Source organism: Hemiscyllium ocellatum, chromosome 9, assembly GCF_020745735.1.
Source record: "Hemiscyllium ocellatum isolate sHemOce1 chromosome 9, sHemOce1.pat.X.cur, whole genome shotgun sequence".
Taxonomy (NCBI): Eukaryota; Metazoa; Chordata; class Chondrichthyes; order Orectolobiformes; family Hemiscylliidae; genus Hemiscyllium; species Hemiscyllium ocellatum.
Window position 1 is genome coordinate 61,299,554 of NC_083409.1, and position 18,742 is coordinate 61,318,295.

Consider the following 18,742-nt stretch of genomic DNA (forward strand, 5'->3'; position numbering starts at 1 on the left):
AAAAAAAAGACAAAAGAGCAGCATGGTAGCTCAGTGGTTAACGCAGCTGCCTCACCAGCACGAGGAATCCGGGTTTGGTTCTGGCTTCGGGTGACCGACTGTGAGGGGTTTCCATGTTCTCCCCATGTCTGTGTGGCTTTCCCACCAGGTGCTCCGATGTCTACCCATAATCCAAAAGCAGTGCAAGGCAGTGGATTGGATCTCTTAGATTTCCCACAGTGTTTACAGATGTATAGGTTAGGTGCATCAGCCATGTCAAAATGCAAAATTACAGGGCAGGGGATGAGTCTGGGTGGGATGCTTTTTGGTGAGGTGGGATGCTTTTTGGGACTTGTTGGGCTGAATGGCCCGTTTCCACGCTAAAAGGATTCTCAAATTAAGAAAAAAGGTTGGAACAATGGAAGCAGCCTGAATGAGTATGGCCAAGCTCCCACGCACAGAACCAGAATCTTTAACTTAGTTTTCAGCATTTGCTGTTGGCACCTTGAGGAAATGAAAACTATTGTCAGTTCCAGCCAAAAGATGAGGGTTCTGACCGTCTCACATGCAACTCCTGTAGCAATCTATTTTCTGAATTTGCCTTTTGTCAAGGTGATGTTTTTAAAGACGTTACTATATTGGAAAACACAATAGTACATACAGTAACTATTACTAATTAAGTTTTCCAACAGCATTAAATTCCCTTTTGTTGTACTTTAACTAGTGCTTGAATAAATTGTGTTTTGCTTTAAATTCTATAGTTTGACCAATCAAATTGCATCTCGAACGCAACACCTTATATTTACTTTTAAAACAAGAAAAAAAAAGTTAAGGTCTAGACCAACCTGAATTTTAAGGGGGTTTGGTCTGATCCATAACAAAACTATTTAATGAACTTTGAAAAGCATATTGTAAATTTAACTGGATGGATCAATTGCAATGGACTCATGGGTACTAGTGATTATGTCATCATATTAGCACTCTAGAGGTTTTGTTAAAATTACCTCTGATTAAGAAATTGAATTCAGTTTGAAAAGAAAATTGCAAAACTAAAAACTTATTAGCAGTAAAGTTAGCAATGGGAAGGAAAAAAATCCTCTTCTACACACAGGGTTTTGACTGGGTCAATTCAATTCCTCACACACTAATGGATTTCAGTATTTCAAGAGGTGGTTTACATTCTTAGAAAAGATGGCAAGGAAGTAAGTGCTAGCCTTGTCTAACACCCAGATCTCAAGAGTATATTAATGTATATTAAAATTTGGTGTCATTAACTGTTTATATCTTAACAACAGATATAAAATCAAGTTACCTGATGTTTATACCCTGTTTGTAAATTTTACATGCATCTGAAGGCAGAATTCTGGAAAGTAAAGGCACTGTAATAATAAAAAAGAGACAATGATGAATAGACACAGAATGATGACTATAGCTTGGTTGTTACATGGATTAAGCAATTTAATATTTAAAAATTCTTCAATAATTGAAGATTATGACTGCATAGAAAAGTCAAAAGAACGTGACAATCAGCACTTACCCCAGCTTTGAAAATCCCAGTGAAGTTCTAAATAAAAGTCCCCAAGCTTAAAAATAAAAGATAAGTTAGTTTATCAATAAGGAATATTAATTGCACCTTTATAATTTACAGGTACACAAATTTTAGAATTGCTACAGATAAATAAACTAAGACGAATTGAACTATAACATTTAACAATTCAAATCATTGATCGCCATACTATTGTAATGGACGATGTACATGCAGCTCAGGAAGAGGTTTGAAGAATTAGAATCAATTATGTTTAACCTCAAATGCTCTAAATAAGTGCATTAACAGTGTTAAGGCTTTAAGCAGCAAGTAGATTAGAAGGAACAAAAGATGAAATTCAACACAAACAAATGTTTTTAATTAGAAAGAATGATTATATATTTTTAAAGGTGGTACAAGAACATAAGTAAAAGCAAAATACTGGAGATTTGGAAAAGTATTGGAGAAACTCAGGTGTCTCAGTATCTGAAGAAAAAGAAACAGAATTAACACTGAGTCTTCAATTCTAAACATACTAGACTCAACATTAACCGTTGTTTCTCTCTCCAATGATGCTGCCAGACCAGCTGACTTTCTCCAGCATTCTGTTTTCATTACAAGGGCAAGAGCGCTTGGGAAAATGTTTGGCATAAACCTTTGTAAATGGCTGTTTAAAAAAAAACTGTCCAGAGTTTTAGAAAAACCAAGCAAGTACACTTAACCTGCAGAAAATAGTACGAAAGCGAGATGCAAGAGACACTTTAAGAATGGTGAAGAATTTGGAGATAAGTTGATGAGTGTGGTTCCAGGAATCAGGGATAGGAAAAATACTAATGTATTGGAAACATTAAGCTCTTCTTAAGCAGATGACCAAGAGGAGATTTGATCATAGCATTTAACATCAGAGAGTTTAAGTAGAATAAATATGAAGCATCACAGTTTCCTAAAGCTGAAGGGTTGAAACCAGATTTTTAAAATAGGAGCTTCAAGAATCACAGGACAAAATAATTTCAAATAAAAATGCCTTCATTTTCACTCTACTCTACTCTAATCCAACACACTTTTGGCACTTTATGCTAAAAAGATACTATATAAATAGTCGTATAGCACAAACTGATCGCTCGGTCCAACTTATCCATGCTAACCAAGTTTTCCAAACTAATCTAGTCCCATTTGCCTGCATGTGGCCCATATCCCTCTAAACCTTTCCTATTCATGTACCTGTCCAAATGTTTTAAATGTCACAACTGTACCTGCATCCACCACTTCCTCTGACAGTTCATTCTACGTACAAACCACCATCACTGAAAAAAAGGTGCCCCCAGGTCCCATTTAAGTCTTGCACCTCTCACCTTAAAGATATGCCCTCTAGTTCTGAACTCCCCCACACGAGGGAAAAGACTTTTCCTAATCACCTTACTTATGCCTCTCATGATTTAATAAACTGCTATACAAGGTCAGCCCTCAACCTCTTACACTCCAGGGAAAATAGCCCCAGCCTACCCAGCCTCATAACTCAAGCCATCCCATCCTAGTCACATACTTGTAAATCTTTTCTGCACCCTCTCCACTTTGATAATATCCTTCCTATAACAGGGTGACCAGAACTGTACAGAGTGTTCCAAAGTGGCCTCACCAATGCCCGATATAAATCGCAACTTGTCGTCCCAATTCCTCAACAGTGAGTTGAGGCCCAATCAGAATGGCCATAATTGTAATCCTATGAATTGGCAGGACAAAACCAAGAGGCTAAAAGCTTCCTATTTCCTGCCAAACCCCTGCTCTTAATTCAGGATGTTCATATGTCATAGGTTGACTAGTGATAAATCTATCTGACCTGTATCCATATCATCCAGATTCAGTCAAAATGAAATCTACGTGCCAGATTTAATATTTGAGCTGACTTGGCTTTCTTAAAGCAATACTGGAGAAATTCAGCAGATAGTTTCTCCACAGATACTGTTAAGAAGCAAGCTGAGACAGGGGTTGTAACAGTATTACTCTTTGGAGAAACGCCATTATGCCCTTACTGTAATTGCTGTAGCCATATGACCACTCTCTCTACTTTAAGTGCCTTGTGCGCAGTTTGCAGGAATTTTTAAACCCAAATCACTTGAAACGTGGTCTCTGGGTGGCATACCTGGAGATACATGGTGTTTTCAGAGCCAGTTACTAAAAATGGCAAAAAAATTTTTACAAAAAAAAAGAGAAAAACATGCCACTTTTAATTAGTGGATGAGTCAAAATGGCAGAGTATTTTCCACTCCCTGCAGTTGTACAAATTATATTTTTCCTCTTGGTTATAAAATTATGAAAATGCAACAGAATTAGTTTACAAACCTCAGCATGTAAGAGTCACAACTCTGCTATGGGGAAGATGGTTATAAACTGCAGCTTATATTTCACTGAAGAGCAGAAAAGCCAGACTGCAGAGATTCTGCAAATCTTGAAGGCACAGTAACTCTATATTAATGTTATTTATGAAATGTATTTGATTATCAAGGCTCAAGGAGAGAGGGAATAGTAAAGAACATCTGATTGTCCTGCTATAACAGCTGAATTCTGTGTGTTTGGGTAACGGAGACATTATCACGTCAGATATATGGCCCTTGTAGTGAGAGTATGACTGCTGAGAAAGGAGATAGCTTTCTGAAGAGAACATATCGTGTGTAGAAACTCGTAAGTTTGCCAGTCATCAGCTAGAGTATATAAATCAGAGAGAACATAAGAGGCTTTATATAATGCTGAGACATATCAGGCTGATTAACAGCAGCAGATTGGGCAAAAGAAGAAATATTTGGGAGAAGAGTAAAGATGATAGATAAAGGCATGAGGACAGGATGTAAATATTATGGAGGATAGCACAAAAGAAAGTGCGTTCACTGTGGGAAAAGCAGTACTTTACATAAAAAGTTGAACTAATTTGCAAACAAGTGCTTAGCCAAACAGAAGTAAATCAGGATAATAAAGATGGCTGCTGGACAGCTGCCAGCAGGTAATTCTGATCAATGATTCTACACTGTATAAAAGGTTGGCATCACATCCAGAGATGATGCATAGCTTGTGACTGTTAGAATGATGGCGTCAATTGGAGAGCATTAAATGATTGTGAAATGTCACTCGTGTTTCATGCAAAACCTGACCTTCATAGATCTGTGTGAAGTTGCTCAAGATGGTGACCAAAACATTGGTTCAGCCATTTTTGGAATACTGTGCACAATTCTGGTCTCTGTGCTATTGGAAGGGATGTTGTGAAACTTGAAAGGGTTCAGAAAAGATTTACAAGTATGTTGCCAGGGTTTGGAAGGTTTGAGCTATAGGGAGCAGTTGAATAGGTTGGGGCAGTTTTCCCTGGAGTGCTGGAGGCTAATGGCTAACCTTCGAGGTTTTATGAAATCATGAAGGGCACGGATAGGGTAAACAGATAGGGTCTTTTCCCTCGGGTGTGGAGTCCAGAACTAGGGGGCATAGTTTTAGGGTGAGGAGGGAAAGATTTAAAAAGGGATAACTTTCTCCATACTGAGCATAGTGCATGAATGGAATGAGTTGCCAGAGGAAGTGGAGGAGACTGGTACAATTATATATACACATCAATATGCCTTTTAAATATGAATAGAAAGGGTTGAGAGAGAGATATGGGCCAAGGGTTGGTAAATGGGATTAGATTAATTTAGGATATCAGATAGGAATGGATGAGTTAGACTGAAGGGTCTGTTTCTGTGTTGTACATCTATAACTCTATTTCAAGTCCAATTTGACACTCCTTCAGACCATAGACTTGAAATGTTAAACTTTCTCAGTTTCTAGATGATTCTAGAAGTCTATTTTAGGAGATAAGATCTTCAATATGGAATTTGTATTAGAAACCACTAATGCTTCAAATAATTTCATATTTATTTATTTTTGCTCCTATTGGTATATTTTAAGATAAAAAATCAGTTTCTAAAAACAGAAGGAATAGATACTTCGGAGTTTTGGTCAAATGCATTCAGTCAGATGCAATATTGAAACTATCCTCTTCATTATTCACATGTTTTAGATATAAAATTTTAATTCATAAAACTAGGTTCATGCCAAAATTACGAACATCTGATAAAAGATGCTGAGAAACAATTTTGATGCAAATGCAACTCAAACAAGCCTGGGGTACAAACAGAAACTACTGGGAAAAAAAAAGTCAGCATCCATGGACAGAAAGCAGAGTTAATGGTTCAATCCAGCGACCCTTCTTCAGAACTTCTAACAACAGGGTTTATTACATTTAAAAGTTAACCGATGTTTGATGTGCAAAATCAAAGTTATTGGTGAAAAAATGTGAACAAAAAAAAAAATCAATCTCCATCCTAGTAGCAGACCAAGAGTTTTGAGAAAGGATTAGAAAACTATTAGCAATATAATTCATCTGAATTACATAATCAAAGACTTGAATTAAAAAGATGATAACTCGCTTGCATTTCTGTTTTAATCATACCACCCACTACTGAAAAAAAGTGATGCAGGATGAATTAGTTAGAAAGGATCTTTTGTTTAATTTGTGTGTTTTGCTGATGGCAGCAGCTTGAATTTTAAGGAAAGCAAAGCAACTGGACAATTTGTTCTAGCTTGCAGTAGGAGGAAGAAATCTACACAGTAGTCCTTCAAGTGCTTTATGGCAGAATGCAACTACCTTAAATACTTAGCCTCTGCAGTGCTTTCCAAGCAATGGGAACTGGTTGACTAACGGCTGAAGAGATGGGAGTTGTAAGATTAGTAAAAGACCCACTTCAGGATCACTTAGCCAAACCTTTAGTATTCTAGTACATTCGTTTGAGGTAGGATTCAAAGCAGATCATTCAACTAAAGGAAAATATAAGCAAATTTCAACCTGCTGTGGCAAAATTTGTATGTCTGTCAGGAATGAACATTAAGATTTCATAACAAACAAACTCCTTGCAGCAAGTGATTTTGGGGGTGGGGATGCAAGAGTAAAAGGCAGAACTAGAGATTTATAGCACACATCTTATTAAAGGAAGAATTATTTTCAATGTAATTATCAAGACATGCAAAATCTCGAAGTAATTCTGCCAGTTAATTGTTGGGTGTTTGGATTTCTTTAACATACTGACAGTCCTGAGCAAGATCATAACAACAACTTCATAACTAATTTAGCACAGCATTTAGGACTCAAAAAGGATTTTAACTAGTGCATACTGTCAGTGTTATCACTTCTTAAAATTTGGTTGACGCACTACTGAAAATACTACCTTGGTACCAAATACAGGATTTGCACAATAGAAGGCATTTCAACTTACTGGAAAGCAAAAGAAAACCTGATAGTCAATACTTTCATCCTTCCTTCTCCAGACAGTTGAGATAGATATAAGGCTGCATTAAGTTAAAAAAATTCCCTTGGTATAGTGCATGAAACACAGAACATTGCTCACTAATTGAGGAGTTAGTTATCAACTTAATTGCTGGTAATAGTTATACATTTGCATTGATGTACTGCTACAAGGAAGGAGGGCAAACTGGAAGTTGTTGTTAACAAGTGATTATTAAAAATGAGAGTATAATGAAAACCAGTGTTTTAGTAAAAACAGAACATTATTCTTAAAATTGTAAGTATAGAAGAAGAATTAGGCCATTTGGCCAATCAAGTCTGCTCTGCCATTTGATCATGACTGATCAGCTCCAATCTCCTGCTATCTCTTTCTAACTTTTGATCCCCTCACTAAAGAATCTCTGTCTTAAGTATACTGAAATGACTTGGCCTCTACACCCTTCTGCAGTAGGAGTTCCACAGATCACCACCTTTAACTGAAGGAATTTCTCATTTCAGTTCGAAAGTGTCATCCCTTCACGGAGGCTATGTCCCCAGGTCCTAGATTCTCCTACTCATGCAAACATCCTCTCCATATTCACACTATCCAGGCCTCTCAGTATTAAAGTGTTCAGTATTCAAGTCTACTGCTCGCAATAAAGGTTTTCACAGTAAATGATCTTGAAAATGGAAAAAAAAAGTCAAATATGTGCAAAAGAAAAAGACAAAGTCAAGCCACAATGCAAAATAAACACTGGGGTACACAATAGACTAGAATGATCTCCTTACTCCTCTCTGCATAAATATTACCCCTGCTTAAACTTGATCAAGACATCAGAATAAAGCTCTGGCAGTTCAGTCACATAGCACATTTAAGTGAACACTGACATTTTTTTTCTAAAAAAAAAGCACAAAATTTCAACCCTACCTCTTTCAGAGCTTTTAGTAATCGAGGTCGTTTTTCCTCTACATTTTCTCTTGATTGTTGCTTAAGTTTCCGTAGCAAAGCTGTGACTAAAATAAACAAAAGAAATATTTCAACAGTTCTATAGAAAAGCTTGTTCTCAAAATTAAACTTAAGGTTTTCTGGTTCAGTTCCTTCTGCTATAATTCAGTGACACTGCAGGTAGAGAATGGATAGTCTCACCATTTATAAACTATCCATTCTTATATAAATAACTGCAAATGGTCACCATTTGCCAGACTCATTGCAATTATGAAAGTGTTATTTAAATCACTGAAGACCAAGCAATCATTAAAAAGACTACTTCAGCCAGTTCTAGCAAAGCTTTCAATTCATCTGTCCTTTGCATCCTCAGACATCCAGTGCATCACATCTGCATTTATTTCTGTTCATTCAAAATTGCATCTACCTTCTGTTATCATATTTCAAATATGAAAATTAACTACTCGCTCCAATGTGTCACCGTCCACTTCAATCTTTAGCTTTGAAAATGTATCCCTTAAGTACCATCTTTGTGGTGTGCAAACTCAACTTAAATTCTAAATCTTTATATTGTACTTGATCTATGATATCTGCTGGTGTTGCGAGCAATGCTTTGCTATTAGTGTATCACAAGTGTAATTACCTGCCATTAAGTCCTTCTAGCAACCCATTACCTTAATTCACTGATGTCATCATGAGCAGCAGCTGCAGGCCAATGAAACTGACTACAGTACCCTGCTGTGCCAAATCAAAATCCCTGCACTAAATTAACTGCTCGTAAATTGCTGACCACTGTTCTCAGTCTTTTGCGACTTGTGCAATAGCCATCCTAAAAAGGGAGCTCAAAAACTTTGCTTCAATCCAACACTGCACCCAGAGAGAGATGAAGGATGAAGATTCCATCAGTAGGAGAGAGATTTACTCAATGCAAAATATTGGGTCTTTAATTGCAGAATTGAGAATTTCGTGGTTACACTGTTCATTTTGTAAAATAGCCAAATTTTGCCGATACCAAACATGTGGACTGAATAACTGAAGACTCAACTTCAATAGACACTCTCCAAAAGATTGCTAGTTTTTGTGGATACTGAGGCTACAAAATGGTTATAAAATTAAATTGGAAGCAGTCTGGACTGAAGTAATGCGCATGAGAAACCTAACTCAACTGTTTACTCCAAATTTAAACAATTAAGACAGTCTATTGTCTTACTCATTTGTCGGTCTCCATAGCTGATGGCTTCTGCCAGTGGACTCCATCCCTGAGCATTTTTCACCTTTACTACAGCATTGTGAGCAAGTAGTAAGTGGGCACATTCTGCAATGAGAAAAATAGATAAATAAAGTACAGTTAGTCAGGATAGCCAGCTCCAAATTCATTTTATGTGGCAAGAATGCAACAGCAGTCCGTTAAATTCTAGTCAAATGAAGTTTTTATTTATTTCAACTTGCTAAACTAGTAATGAGATTTCACCATTATATCACAATGAAGTGCTCAATAGTGCAATTATAAATGTGCATGGAATTAAAAAAAAAAGAAAGAGGTAGTTTACTGATGCCTTACACCAAATGTTTTCAAAATAACTATTACCGTTCAAGTCAAGAATTGTAAATCAAATGTTTAGTTGGTAACAGCGCTGCAAAACCATCTTCTAGAGCAGAAACACCAGTTTATATCTCCCATGTAATTCTTATGGCAGAGAAACATGTTACAAATGGCTTCATTATAACAAGATCAGTGGATCAAGCAGAATTGATGTGCCTGGATAGATAGAATCACACTGTGATTCTGAGGTGAGCTATTAAACAACGCGCTATTTTCTGCATTCAAAGAGCAACTACTTGGTAGAAGTAAAATGGTATCTACATTGCAACCAGGTAAGCAGCGAATCAGTTCTTTTTTTGGTCCTGAGTGAGCTGCAAAGATAGATTTGTTTTGGCACACAGCCATATCAAGTTTCAAAAAAAAAAGTAGTAAAATTAAAAGGTGTCAACTTCAAAGGTTCTCTCGAGTGAAAAAATGATGTTTCATTTACTAACCTACAGGGGAAAAAAAAAGACAAATACAGATATAAAAGTTTAAAAAGAGGGGAAAGTCTAGATAAAAAGGAAGATAAAGCATAGGCCCACAGTCTCAAGTGCTGGAGTCATTACAGTTGAACTGGAGATCACAAATGTTTAGTTGGTTCTGCAAATTCTTGCTAACGATACAAGCTCTTGGTGAAATATAGGTTTTTCTCATTTGCTTTAACATGGTGTTGGCCATCAAGATGCACAGAAGTATGGAGAAAAGGACTGAGTCTTCCAGTCCTTTCTTTAAGCAAGTCAATTTCTGTCCCTTTTCCTGCTGCTCTTGTAAGCAGACACTGAAGGAAGGCTTCCTTGTGGAACCTCAAGTCTGGTGTCATAGTCTTTCCAAGCGAGAGAGTAATGCAGGCAACCTTTTAAATATCCAATATGTGAAAGTCAAACTATGCAAATTAAATTAGGAGATGAGAGTTTCTAGATAACTGACTCAGTTAATTTATTTCAAGACATTGAAGCCAATTTTGATAAAAATGCTCAATTTCAAATTAAGATATCATTGGACTTGCCATGGTAATCATTGTGGCCATTTTAGGTCCAACATTTTTGAAAACAAAACTATTTTAGTCTAGGAGGGTCTCCAGTATTGAAATAAGCAAAGGGAGTTGGAAACAGATAGCTCATATTTTGACACAAAAGCTGCTTTGTGAATATTCTGGAAGGGAAAAGCTAGGAAGTCATGCATTTTATTTTTGATCCAAGATTTTTTCTTCTTTCATGGGGGTTTGGAGTTACTGGCAAGACCAACATGTTACTCATGCTCAATTGCCCTTGGACTGATCAGCTTGCCAAACCATTTCAGACAGCAGTTAACTGCATTGCTGAGAAACTGGACAAGAATGGCAGAAAAAGGGCAGTGAATTAAATATACTTTTCCCAATGTGAGTTTCATAGTTACCTTAACTGAGACTAGCTTACACACTTCATAGTGATTAAAAAGGGAATTTAAATTCCACCAGCTGCTCAAAGCATTGCTTGGACCTCTGGTTTACTAGTCCAATGATATTACCAGTATAATCAACATCTCACCCTGCAAGCAAAATAATAAATTTACAAAGAGGTACTGCACTTTTGTTAAAATTCTCAGAAGAACTCCTATGATATTGAAGAACACAAGAGAGAGGAAGAGTAGACCATTTTGTTCACAAAGAGAACTTTGGACCATGCAAAATTATGCATAGCTTCATATTCCAAGAAGAATTAATCACAAATGCTTAAATGCACTATTTCTTTTTAAAGGCATAATCTAATAACTGAGTCAACAGAGCAAGGTCACTCAAATGCAAATTACTCTTTAGTGAGGAAATTTGCTTCAGCTTCCTATTTCTGTTATGCTTTTAAGTGCACATCAAGAAAAGGTTAAAAATAATAAAATTGTACAAAACACCAAGACAGGGAAAAAACACAAAGTTTTGCTGTACAAGATGTAATTTAGCTTTTTGCTTGAAATTTCAGTCCAACTGTTTTGTTTTACACTCTATACTACCCTCTAACAATTGACCAATCACTCCTTCCCTCAGACAAAACGTAGGACACTTACAGCAAGATCCACATATTGAGTGGATAACAAATCAACGGTCAGGTACCAGAACTTGATATTCACCAAAATCACTGGGGCGTTCAAAAAAAAGACAGCTCAAATAGTAATGGACAGCTTTATCAAATCTATTTTTACATCCTAAACCATTGTCTACAATTACACATACATATACACAAACAAACCAAGGTATGTTTGTTGTTCACATGAAAACTCTTAAAAGCAGTATGTCAAAAATTTATTCATTAAGTACTGAGCTTTAACAAGACCTTAAATCTAAATGTCTGTATATAAAACCCATTTTAAACTATTTACATTTTATTGAAGTAGTACATCTAAAACAACTAAAAATAAATCTTTTAGTACTTTAAATTCTCAAGTGAGTCAAAGACCTTATTGCTAACAAAATATTAATATACAGTAATTACCAAACTGGTTACACAATTCAAATTTGCACAAAGCACAATCTCCCAAAAAAACAGTGGGATAGATAATCAAAGGAGGTGTGTTCCGGAAGCAAGTATTGCTTGGGATATAGATCTTCTCTGCCCTTCCAATAATGTCACCGGATTTTTTTTTGCATATAAATATAGACTTAGAACCTCATCCCAAAAAGGTGGGACATTGAATAATGAAATATTCCCTCAGCATTGAGGCATAAAGACATTAGACTAGGTTATGCACTAGTCTTGTAGTCAAAGTTCAGTGCAAAACCACCCAAGATGATGATACATGGAAAGCATGCACGATCTCAACATAAAAGCCACAAGACTGAGTTGGAAGTGAAGGAGCTAAGCAACTACTGCAATGTACACAGAGTAGTAGCATCACATCAGTAATAATCCAATGTGAAATCTGAACTACAACTGCTTAAAAAAATTTAATTTGTCAAACCTATCAATCCCAGAAAAGTGACAGAAGAGAAGAGACAGAGGTAACAAAACTAGTTGTTTGTAAAACTTTGAAAAAAAAATCACTTTACTGATTGGTGTTTGGTTGCTGGTGCTTAAACGCGAAACAAAATAATGGTTTAACTTTAAATTTCAGACTTGCACAAGCAAACTTTTCCGAATTAGACAGATCTTAGAAAAGTTACAGGATAGTGTCACATCTGCAGAAGCAGACTGTTTCATATTTAATAAGGGAATCCAAATTCCAAAAGATCTTTACACTAATTAACAACTGAACAATCTGATCCAAGCACTAACCAACTGCAGACATGGACAACGAAACTGAAGCTTGCCCACTATAGACAAACATTTACAAATTCATGTTTTCTTCAATTTAATACAATAAGCTAATGTATTCTACAGGTACAACTCAACCTGTTAATTAGAAAAAATAATTTAAAAACTTTCGATATAAAATATCCTTGCTAAATAGCACTGTTGTTTCAAAATTACAAATGTACAACTGATCTTTGATATTTTGCTAGCTGTTAATATAAATGCCAGAAACTGAATATACACAGACTGATCATTCAATTAATTAGGCATTTGGAATAATTTCTACCGGAATTTAGTTATTAACATAGTTTAGAGAAGAAGTCATTAATTTTCACATTGCTAAAAGATTTTCCTGCTTCTTCTATTTCATATTTTTATAAAGACAACATTGGGGGAAAAAAAAACAACTGAGAAAGCAGTGTTCTGCTGGGAAAAATCAAAATGCTGGAGGTCAGAGCAGGTAAGGCTGCATGCATGGGGAGAGAGACAGCAAGCTAACACTCAGTCGAGGTGACTCCAGCATTTGTTATTTTTAGTACAGATTCCAACATCTGCAGTAATTTGTTTTTACCGTGGAAAATATTTATTTTAAAACAACAAAAAAAAACAGTACTTGTACCATACACAAACTGCAATCTCAGTACTTCTCTGAGAAGAAGCCTGTGCTGAAGGCTTAACATTGGAATACAATGCCAAGTTATTTTTAAAACCATAACCACAAAGCGAACCAATTTTGGAGGGGCAGTTCTAGGCAGTAACAATAATTTCATAAACATTGGAAAAAGCTCACTTCCGCATGTACATATAGACAGATTGATTAGGTCTCCGTGGGAATGTGTATCGGCTATGAACAGGTAGGAAAAAAAGTTAAAGTTTGAGTTTTATGAAACAATGAGGTTCAGCAGAGCATGAGTCATAAGAAAAGAACTTACAATTAACAAAAGGGGTGCTGGAGGCAAAGGTAATGGGTTAAGTAGGTAGGAAAGCATTATGTCGAGCCATTTAACAATATTGAAAGCATTCAGTATGTAACATCAGTTAACAAGGTGAGAAGTATTCATTATGTGAAGCCAGTTAAGAACATTCATTGTGTAACAGCAGATGGCTTCAACTTTACAGTTGATGTTTGTTGATTGCAACAGTCACCCAATTAATGTATGTTGCCTTATCGGGATGGTCTTCCCTGTAAAATCATTATATAATTCATTGAGAAACGGAGAGAAAACCGTGAACTCATGTCTCTGTGCATACGGGTGATTGTTCTTTTCTCTCTCCAGGGCCTGGAATAAAAAAGGTAAAATAATTGTGCCTCCGAGCATTTTGCTTTGACTGAAGGGGGAACTGAACAACACTAGGACCTTACTATTAAAGTGTATAAGTCCTACTAAGATGGGCTTTCCAAAACGTAGCACCTATATAAACTAAACTCCATTTGCCACTCCTCAGCCCATTGACCCTTCTGATCAAGGTCCTGTTGTAATCCATGGTAACCTTCTTTGCTGTCCACTACACCTCCAAATTTTGGTGTTGTCATCTGCAAACTTAGTAACGATACCTCTTATGTAAATGATTTGGATGTGAGCATAAAAGTGACTGAAAGAAGTGGACCCAACACTGATCCTTGTGGCACTCTACTGGTCACAGGCCTCCAGTCTGAAAAGCAACCCTTCACCACCACCCTCTGTCTTCTACATTTGAGCCGGTTCTGTATCCAAATGGCTAGTTCTCCCTGTATTCTATGACATCTAATCTTACTAAACACAGTCTCCCATGGGGAACCTTGTTGAACGCCTTACTGAAGTCCATATAGATCTACCGCTCTGCCTTCAATCCTGTTATTTTTTCAAAAAAATTAAGTTCTTCAGACAAGATTTCCCATGCACCAAGTCATGCTGACTACCCCAATCAATCACTGCCTTTCCAAATACATGCAAATCCAATCCGTCAGGATTCCTTCCAACAACTTGCCCACCATTGACATCAGGCTCACCGATCTATGGTTCCCTGGCTTGTCCTTACCACCTTTCTTAAACAGTGGCACCACGTTAGCCAACCTCCAGTCTTCTAGCACCTCACCTGACTATCAATGATACAAATATCTCAGCAAGGGACCAGCAATCACTTCCATAGCTTCCCACACAGAGGAGTTCTAGGGTGCACCTGATAAGGTCCTGTGGATTAATCCACTTTTATGTGTTTCAAGACATCCAGCGCTTCCACCTGTCACCATCTATTTTCCTACATTCTATACCTTCCATCCTTTTCCACAGTAAGCACTGATGCCAAATACTTGTTTAGTATCTTCCCCCATCTCCTTAGGATCCACCCAAAGGCCACCTTGCTGATTTTTGAGGGGCCCTATTCTCTCCCTAGTTAACCTTTTGTCCATAATGTATTTGTAAAAACCTCTGGATTCTCGTTAATCCTGTTTGCACTTCAAGCTTTATTTTTTCTTGTCCAGGAAATTTTTCAAATACTCAGACGATGTGCATCTGCTCAACAAGAGTGCTCTGAAAGCTGTGTGGAAGGCAAAGGCATTTCAAATGCATGTGCCATTGAATTACATAGGTTAATAGATTTTTGGCTGTAACTGATATTCTAACTCAATAACAGCCTAATTAACATACTCAAAGTTAAATGGTTGCCAGTAGCTATGGCAGTACAAGTGGCAACAACTGCATTTTTGAAAAAAAGGTGCTCAACTGTTTGGAATATCTGAAGCAAAAAAATTAGTACCCAATACACTTCATCAAAATCTTACAAAGTTGAAATTAGGATTTTAGTGAAGTGTAGTAGTTACTAATTTTTGCTTCAGTAAAAAGCAAGTGTGAAGAAGGAAATTCTGAATATTTTGTCAACCTAAAGAGGCCCAGGTCAAGGACATTGTTTATTTTGCCTTACTTCATTATGGGTAGATTTTTGGGAAATTTATTCCCTCAGTTACTGACACAACAACATGTAACATCTACAAGATGCACTGTTGAGATTCACAAAAAAGGTACCTAAAGATGTGACCTTCCACACCCACTTCTATCACCATCTACAATGACAAATGGGAACGCCATCTGCAAGTTCCTCTCCAAGCTACACACATCTAGGATTGGAAATATTACCATTCCTTCACTGTCAACAGGTAAAAATCCTGGAACTCCCATTCTAACAGCTTTGTGGGTATACCAACACCAAAATGAATAATAGTAGTAGTAGTTCAAGACAACAGCTCACTTCCACATTCACAAAGGCTACTAGGGATGGGTAAATGCTGGCCCAGCCAGCAATGCCCAAACCCCATAAATAAACTGAAAAAAATGCAAGTTAACTCCCTCCTTTAAAATCTTGAAAGTAATATTCAAAAATACATGTCAAATGAAATGCTCTGAAGCTAAATCATTGATACCAGTTTCTCTCAAAAAGGTTGCAAAACAAGAAACAAAAGGCTGGTTAGTTTATCCTCCATGCAAACCATAAACTTGCTTTTTTGTCCCCCTGACATTTCAGCAAGTTGCAGATACAGGTCCAAAAATACCAAGTGCCCCCTTTACCACACTCGTGACTATTCTTCATGTATCACCCTCCAGTGGGTTCATAAAAGTTATTAAACTTCAGGCACCAAATCTGGTAATATATGTGCATAAGATGTCACACACTATCGGACAAAAATGAGATAGCCATCAGAGTCCAGATTTCAGGCTATTCAACCCTCTGAAACAACCAACTGCAGTACCTGTATACTCTCTATTCCTGATGAAGGGCTTTTGCCCGAAACATTGATTTTCCTGCTCCTCAGATGTTGCCTGAACTGCTGTGCTTTTCCAGCACCACTAATCCAGAATCTGGTTTCCAGCATCTGCACTCCTTGTTTTTACCTTTTACACAGTACCTGTATGATCATAATCAGACAACCCAGTACAGTAGAGGAATGGAGCTAAAAACACCAGGTACACAACCCTTTATCCGAAATCGAAAAGCTCTGAAGTACAAAGGTTTTCTTTGTCTTTAAAAAGGCTGTTTGGCATGAAAACAATTAAGCCAAGTCCACACGCACTCAATGCATGTCACTCAAACGTGCGAGGGCACAGTCCAACACTGGCAGGCCTCAAATTTTGATTCAGGGCCAGTTTTACTCAGTAAATCTGTTGTTTGGAAAGATTTAAAATTATCAAACTGACACTTATTCTGAAATTCGAAAAATTCTAAATTCAGAAAACAAGCTGGTCCCGAGCATTTCCGATAAAAAAAAATTGTGCACTTGTATATGGTCTCTATAACTAGACTATAGTTAAATAGCATGGACCAAAATACTGAACAATATTTGACTAAATTGTTCATCAAAAAACTCATTACATACTGACAAGTATGTTGCAGTGAAGAGCTGAAAACACCTCAAAATCAAACGAACATGGCCAAAGTAAAATGAGGAACGATAAGCTTTGTAAATACCAGCATAACATTCTTAAATATATTTGACAAATTTATTACAAATACAAACAATACAATTTAAAACAATGTAAAAAAACACCAGAAATGTTTAAAAACTCAAACTGCCCTCATGTACAAGTACATAAACATATAAAAACCAATTAAACTAAATAAACAAACATAATAAAAAATGCTCAGCAAAACAAAACACTAACTCTGAAATATCAAGAGCATTTCTTTGCACGTTCATACATTCAGTTTCCCACCCTCTGGATATTGGACTCGCAATTAGTGTGACAGACAAAACGGTGTCCAAAAAGGAAAAAAGGCCACCATATGTCTTATAGAAATTCTCAGTTGCGGTGTACCATACATGCAGGAAAATCGAATGGGATACGCTCCATAATAATGTTAAACCAACCTGACTGGTTAGGAAGGTGTGACGTTGGTGGTGGTGGTGGGGGGGGGGGGGGGGGGGGGGGGGGGGGGGGGGAGAAGAGGAAAGGAGGAGTATTTTCAGACATCCAACCGAACAAGGTATTCTTTCTTGCGCAGAAAGTGAGGATATTGAAAAATTTCTTCTTATGCGCATCTACACGCAATGTAGATGCACATCAGACAATCTACAGGCAGGCCAAGAGGAAAGAACAGGTCCTTTTCCACCCTTACACTCAAAATTGCACCTGTCACAGCACTCCAGTATGTTTGAAGCCTACCACAGGACCAGAGACGATGGCTAAAAGTGCCCGTACTAACTTTACACTCGGGGGATGTTGAAGATACCCCTGATTTAAAATTTTACCAACGATCTGGAGCCACATGGAGAATCTTCAACCGCAAACATGGGTCCTATTGCAAATTGGTCTCTTTCTTGCATTTTCCCCAAATATCTTCCCATGTCTGAGGAGACCTCAAATATCCAGCTCTCTCCCCCACATCCTGCAAAGTCAATCGAACTCATCTGAGAGGCCGCTCCCCCAATTGATGATATAGAGTGCTGACAGAAAGTGTACCATTAGCACAGAGCACCCTCTTCTGTCAGATTTGTGGCAGTCAGAAGTGTAGTCTTTTGAATAAAATTCCTAACTTGACAAAAAACACAAAAGAAGGTCCCTGCTAAATAGCTCGTATTTCCATGCTAACTTACCAAAAGACGACATTGTCTTTCCCTCAAATAAATCACCCATGCAAGACACACCCCCTAGCCACCTAATGTTTGAATCCGGAATCTATTAATAACTATTGGGTTATGGCAATATTCCCTAACTGTCCTCATTTTGTTCAAAAACAGCAAACCAGTAAGGGGACAATTTGCCTTTTGTGTTTTTTGAAAACTAACCATTATGAGAAAAGGGTCCTCACAAGCCCAATCACTCATAACTAAGCTCACTTTTATCTTGCATAAGTTTTAAATGTCCAGGAGATCCACTCCCCTCAGTCTGAGAAGCAACGGCAGTTTAGCTGGTTTAAAAGGGCTGCTTACGATGCCACGCAAGATTGAACCAACCGTTCAGTCTCCTGAATGCTTGCTTATCGAAAGGCAGGGGGGAGTATCCCTATAGGATACAACAAATGGGGGAAGAATATTCATCTTAATAAAAGCTATCTGATCTAACCATGAGACCAGAAGCACCTCCCATCTTTAAAGATCTTAGAATCATATTGACGTACAACACAGAACAGGCCGTTTGGCCCATGATGTTGTGCCGAGGATTATTCCTAACCTAAA

General features: G+C 37.3%; 1 protein-coding gene across 1 annotated transcript in view; it reads right to left on the reverse strand.

Annotated features, from left to right (window-relative positions):
- ankrd13c (ankyrin repeat domain 13C) overlaps nucleotides 1–18,742 on the reverse strand; it is a 99,611-nt gene that overhangs the window by 31,300 nt on the left and 49,569 nt on the right. Inside the window, exons 3-6 of the mRNA XM_060830408.1 lie at nucleotides 8,960–9,064; nucleotides 7,732–7,817; nucleotides 1,517–1,562; nucleotides 1,292–1,358 (exon numbers count right to left, since the gene is read on the reverse strand). Of these exons, the coding sequence (XP_060686391.1) occupies nucleotides 1,292–1,358; nucleotides 1,517–1,562; nucleotides 7,732–7,817; nucleotides 8,960–9,064 (304 nt within the window). The remainder of the gene's footprint in view (nucleotides 1–1,291; nucleotides 1,359–1,516; nucleotides 1,563–7,731; nucleotides 7,818–8,959; nucleotides 9,065–18,742) is intronic.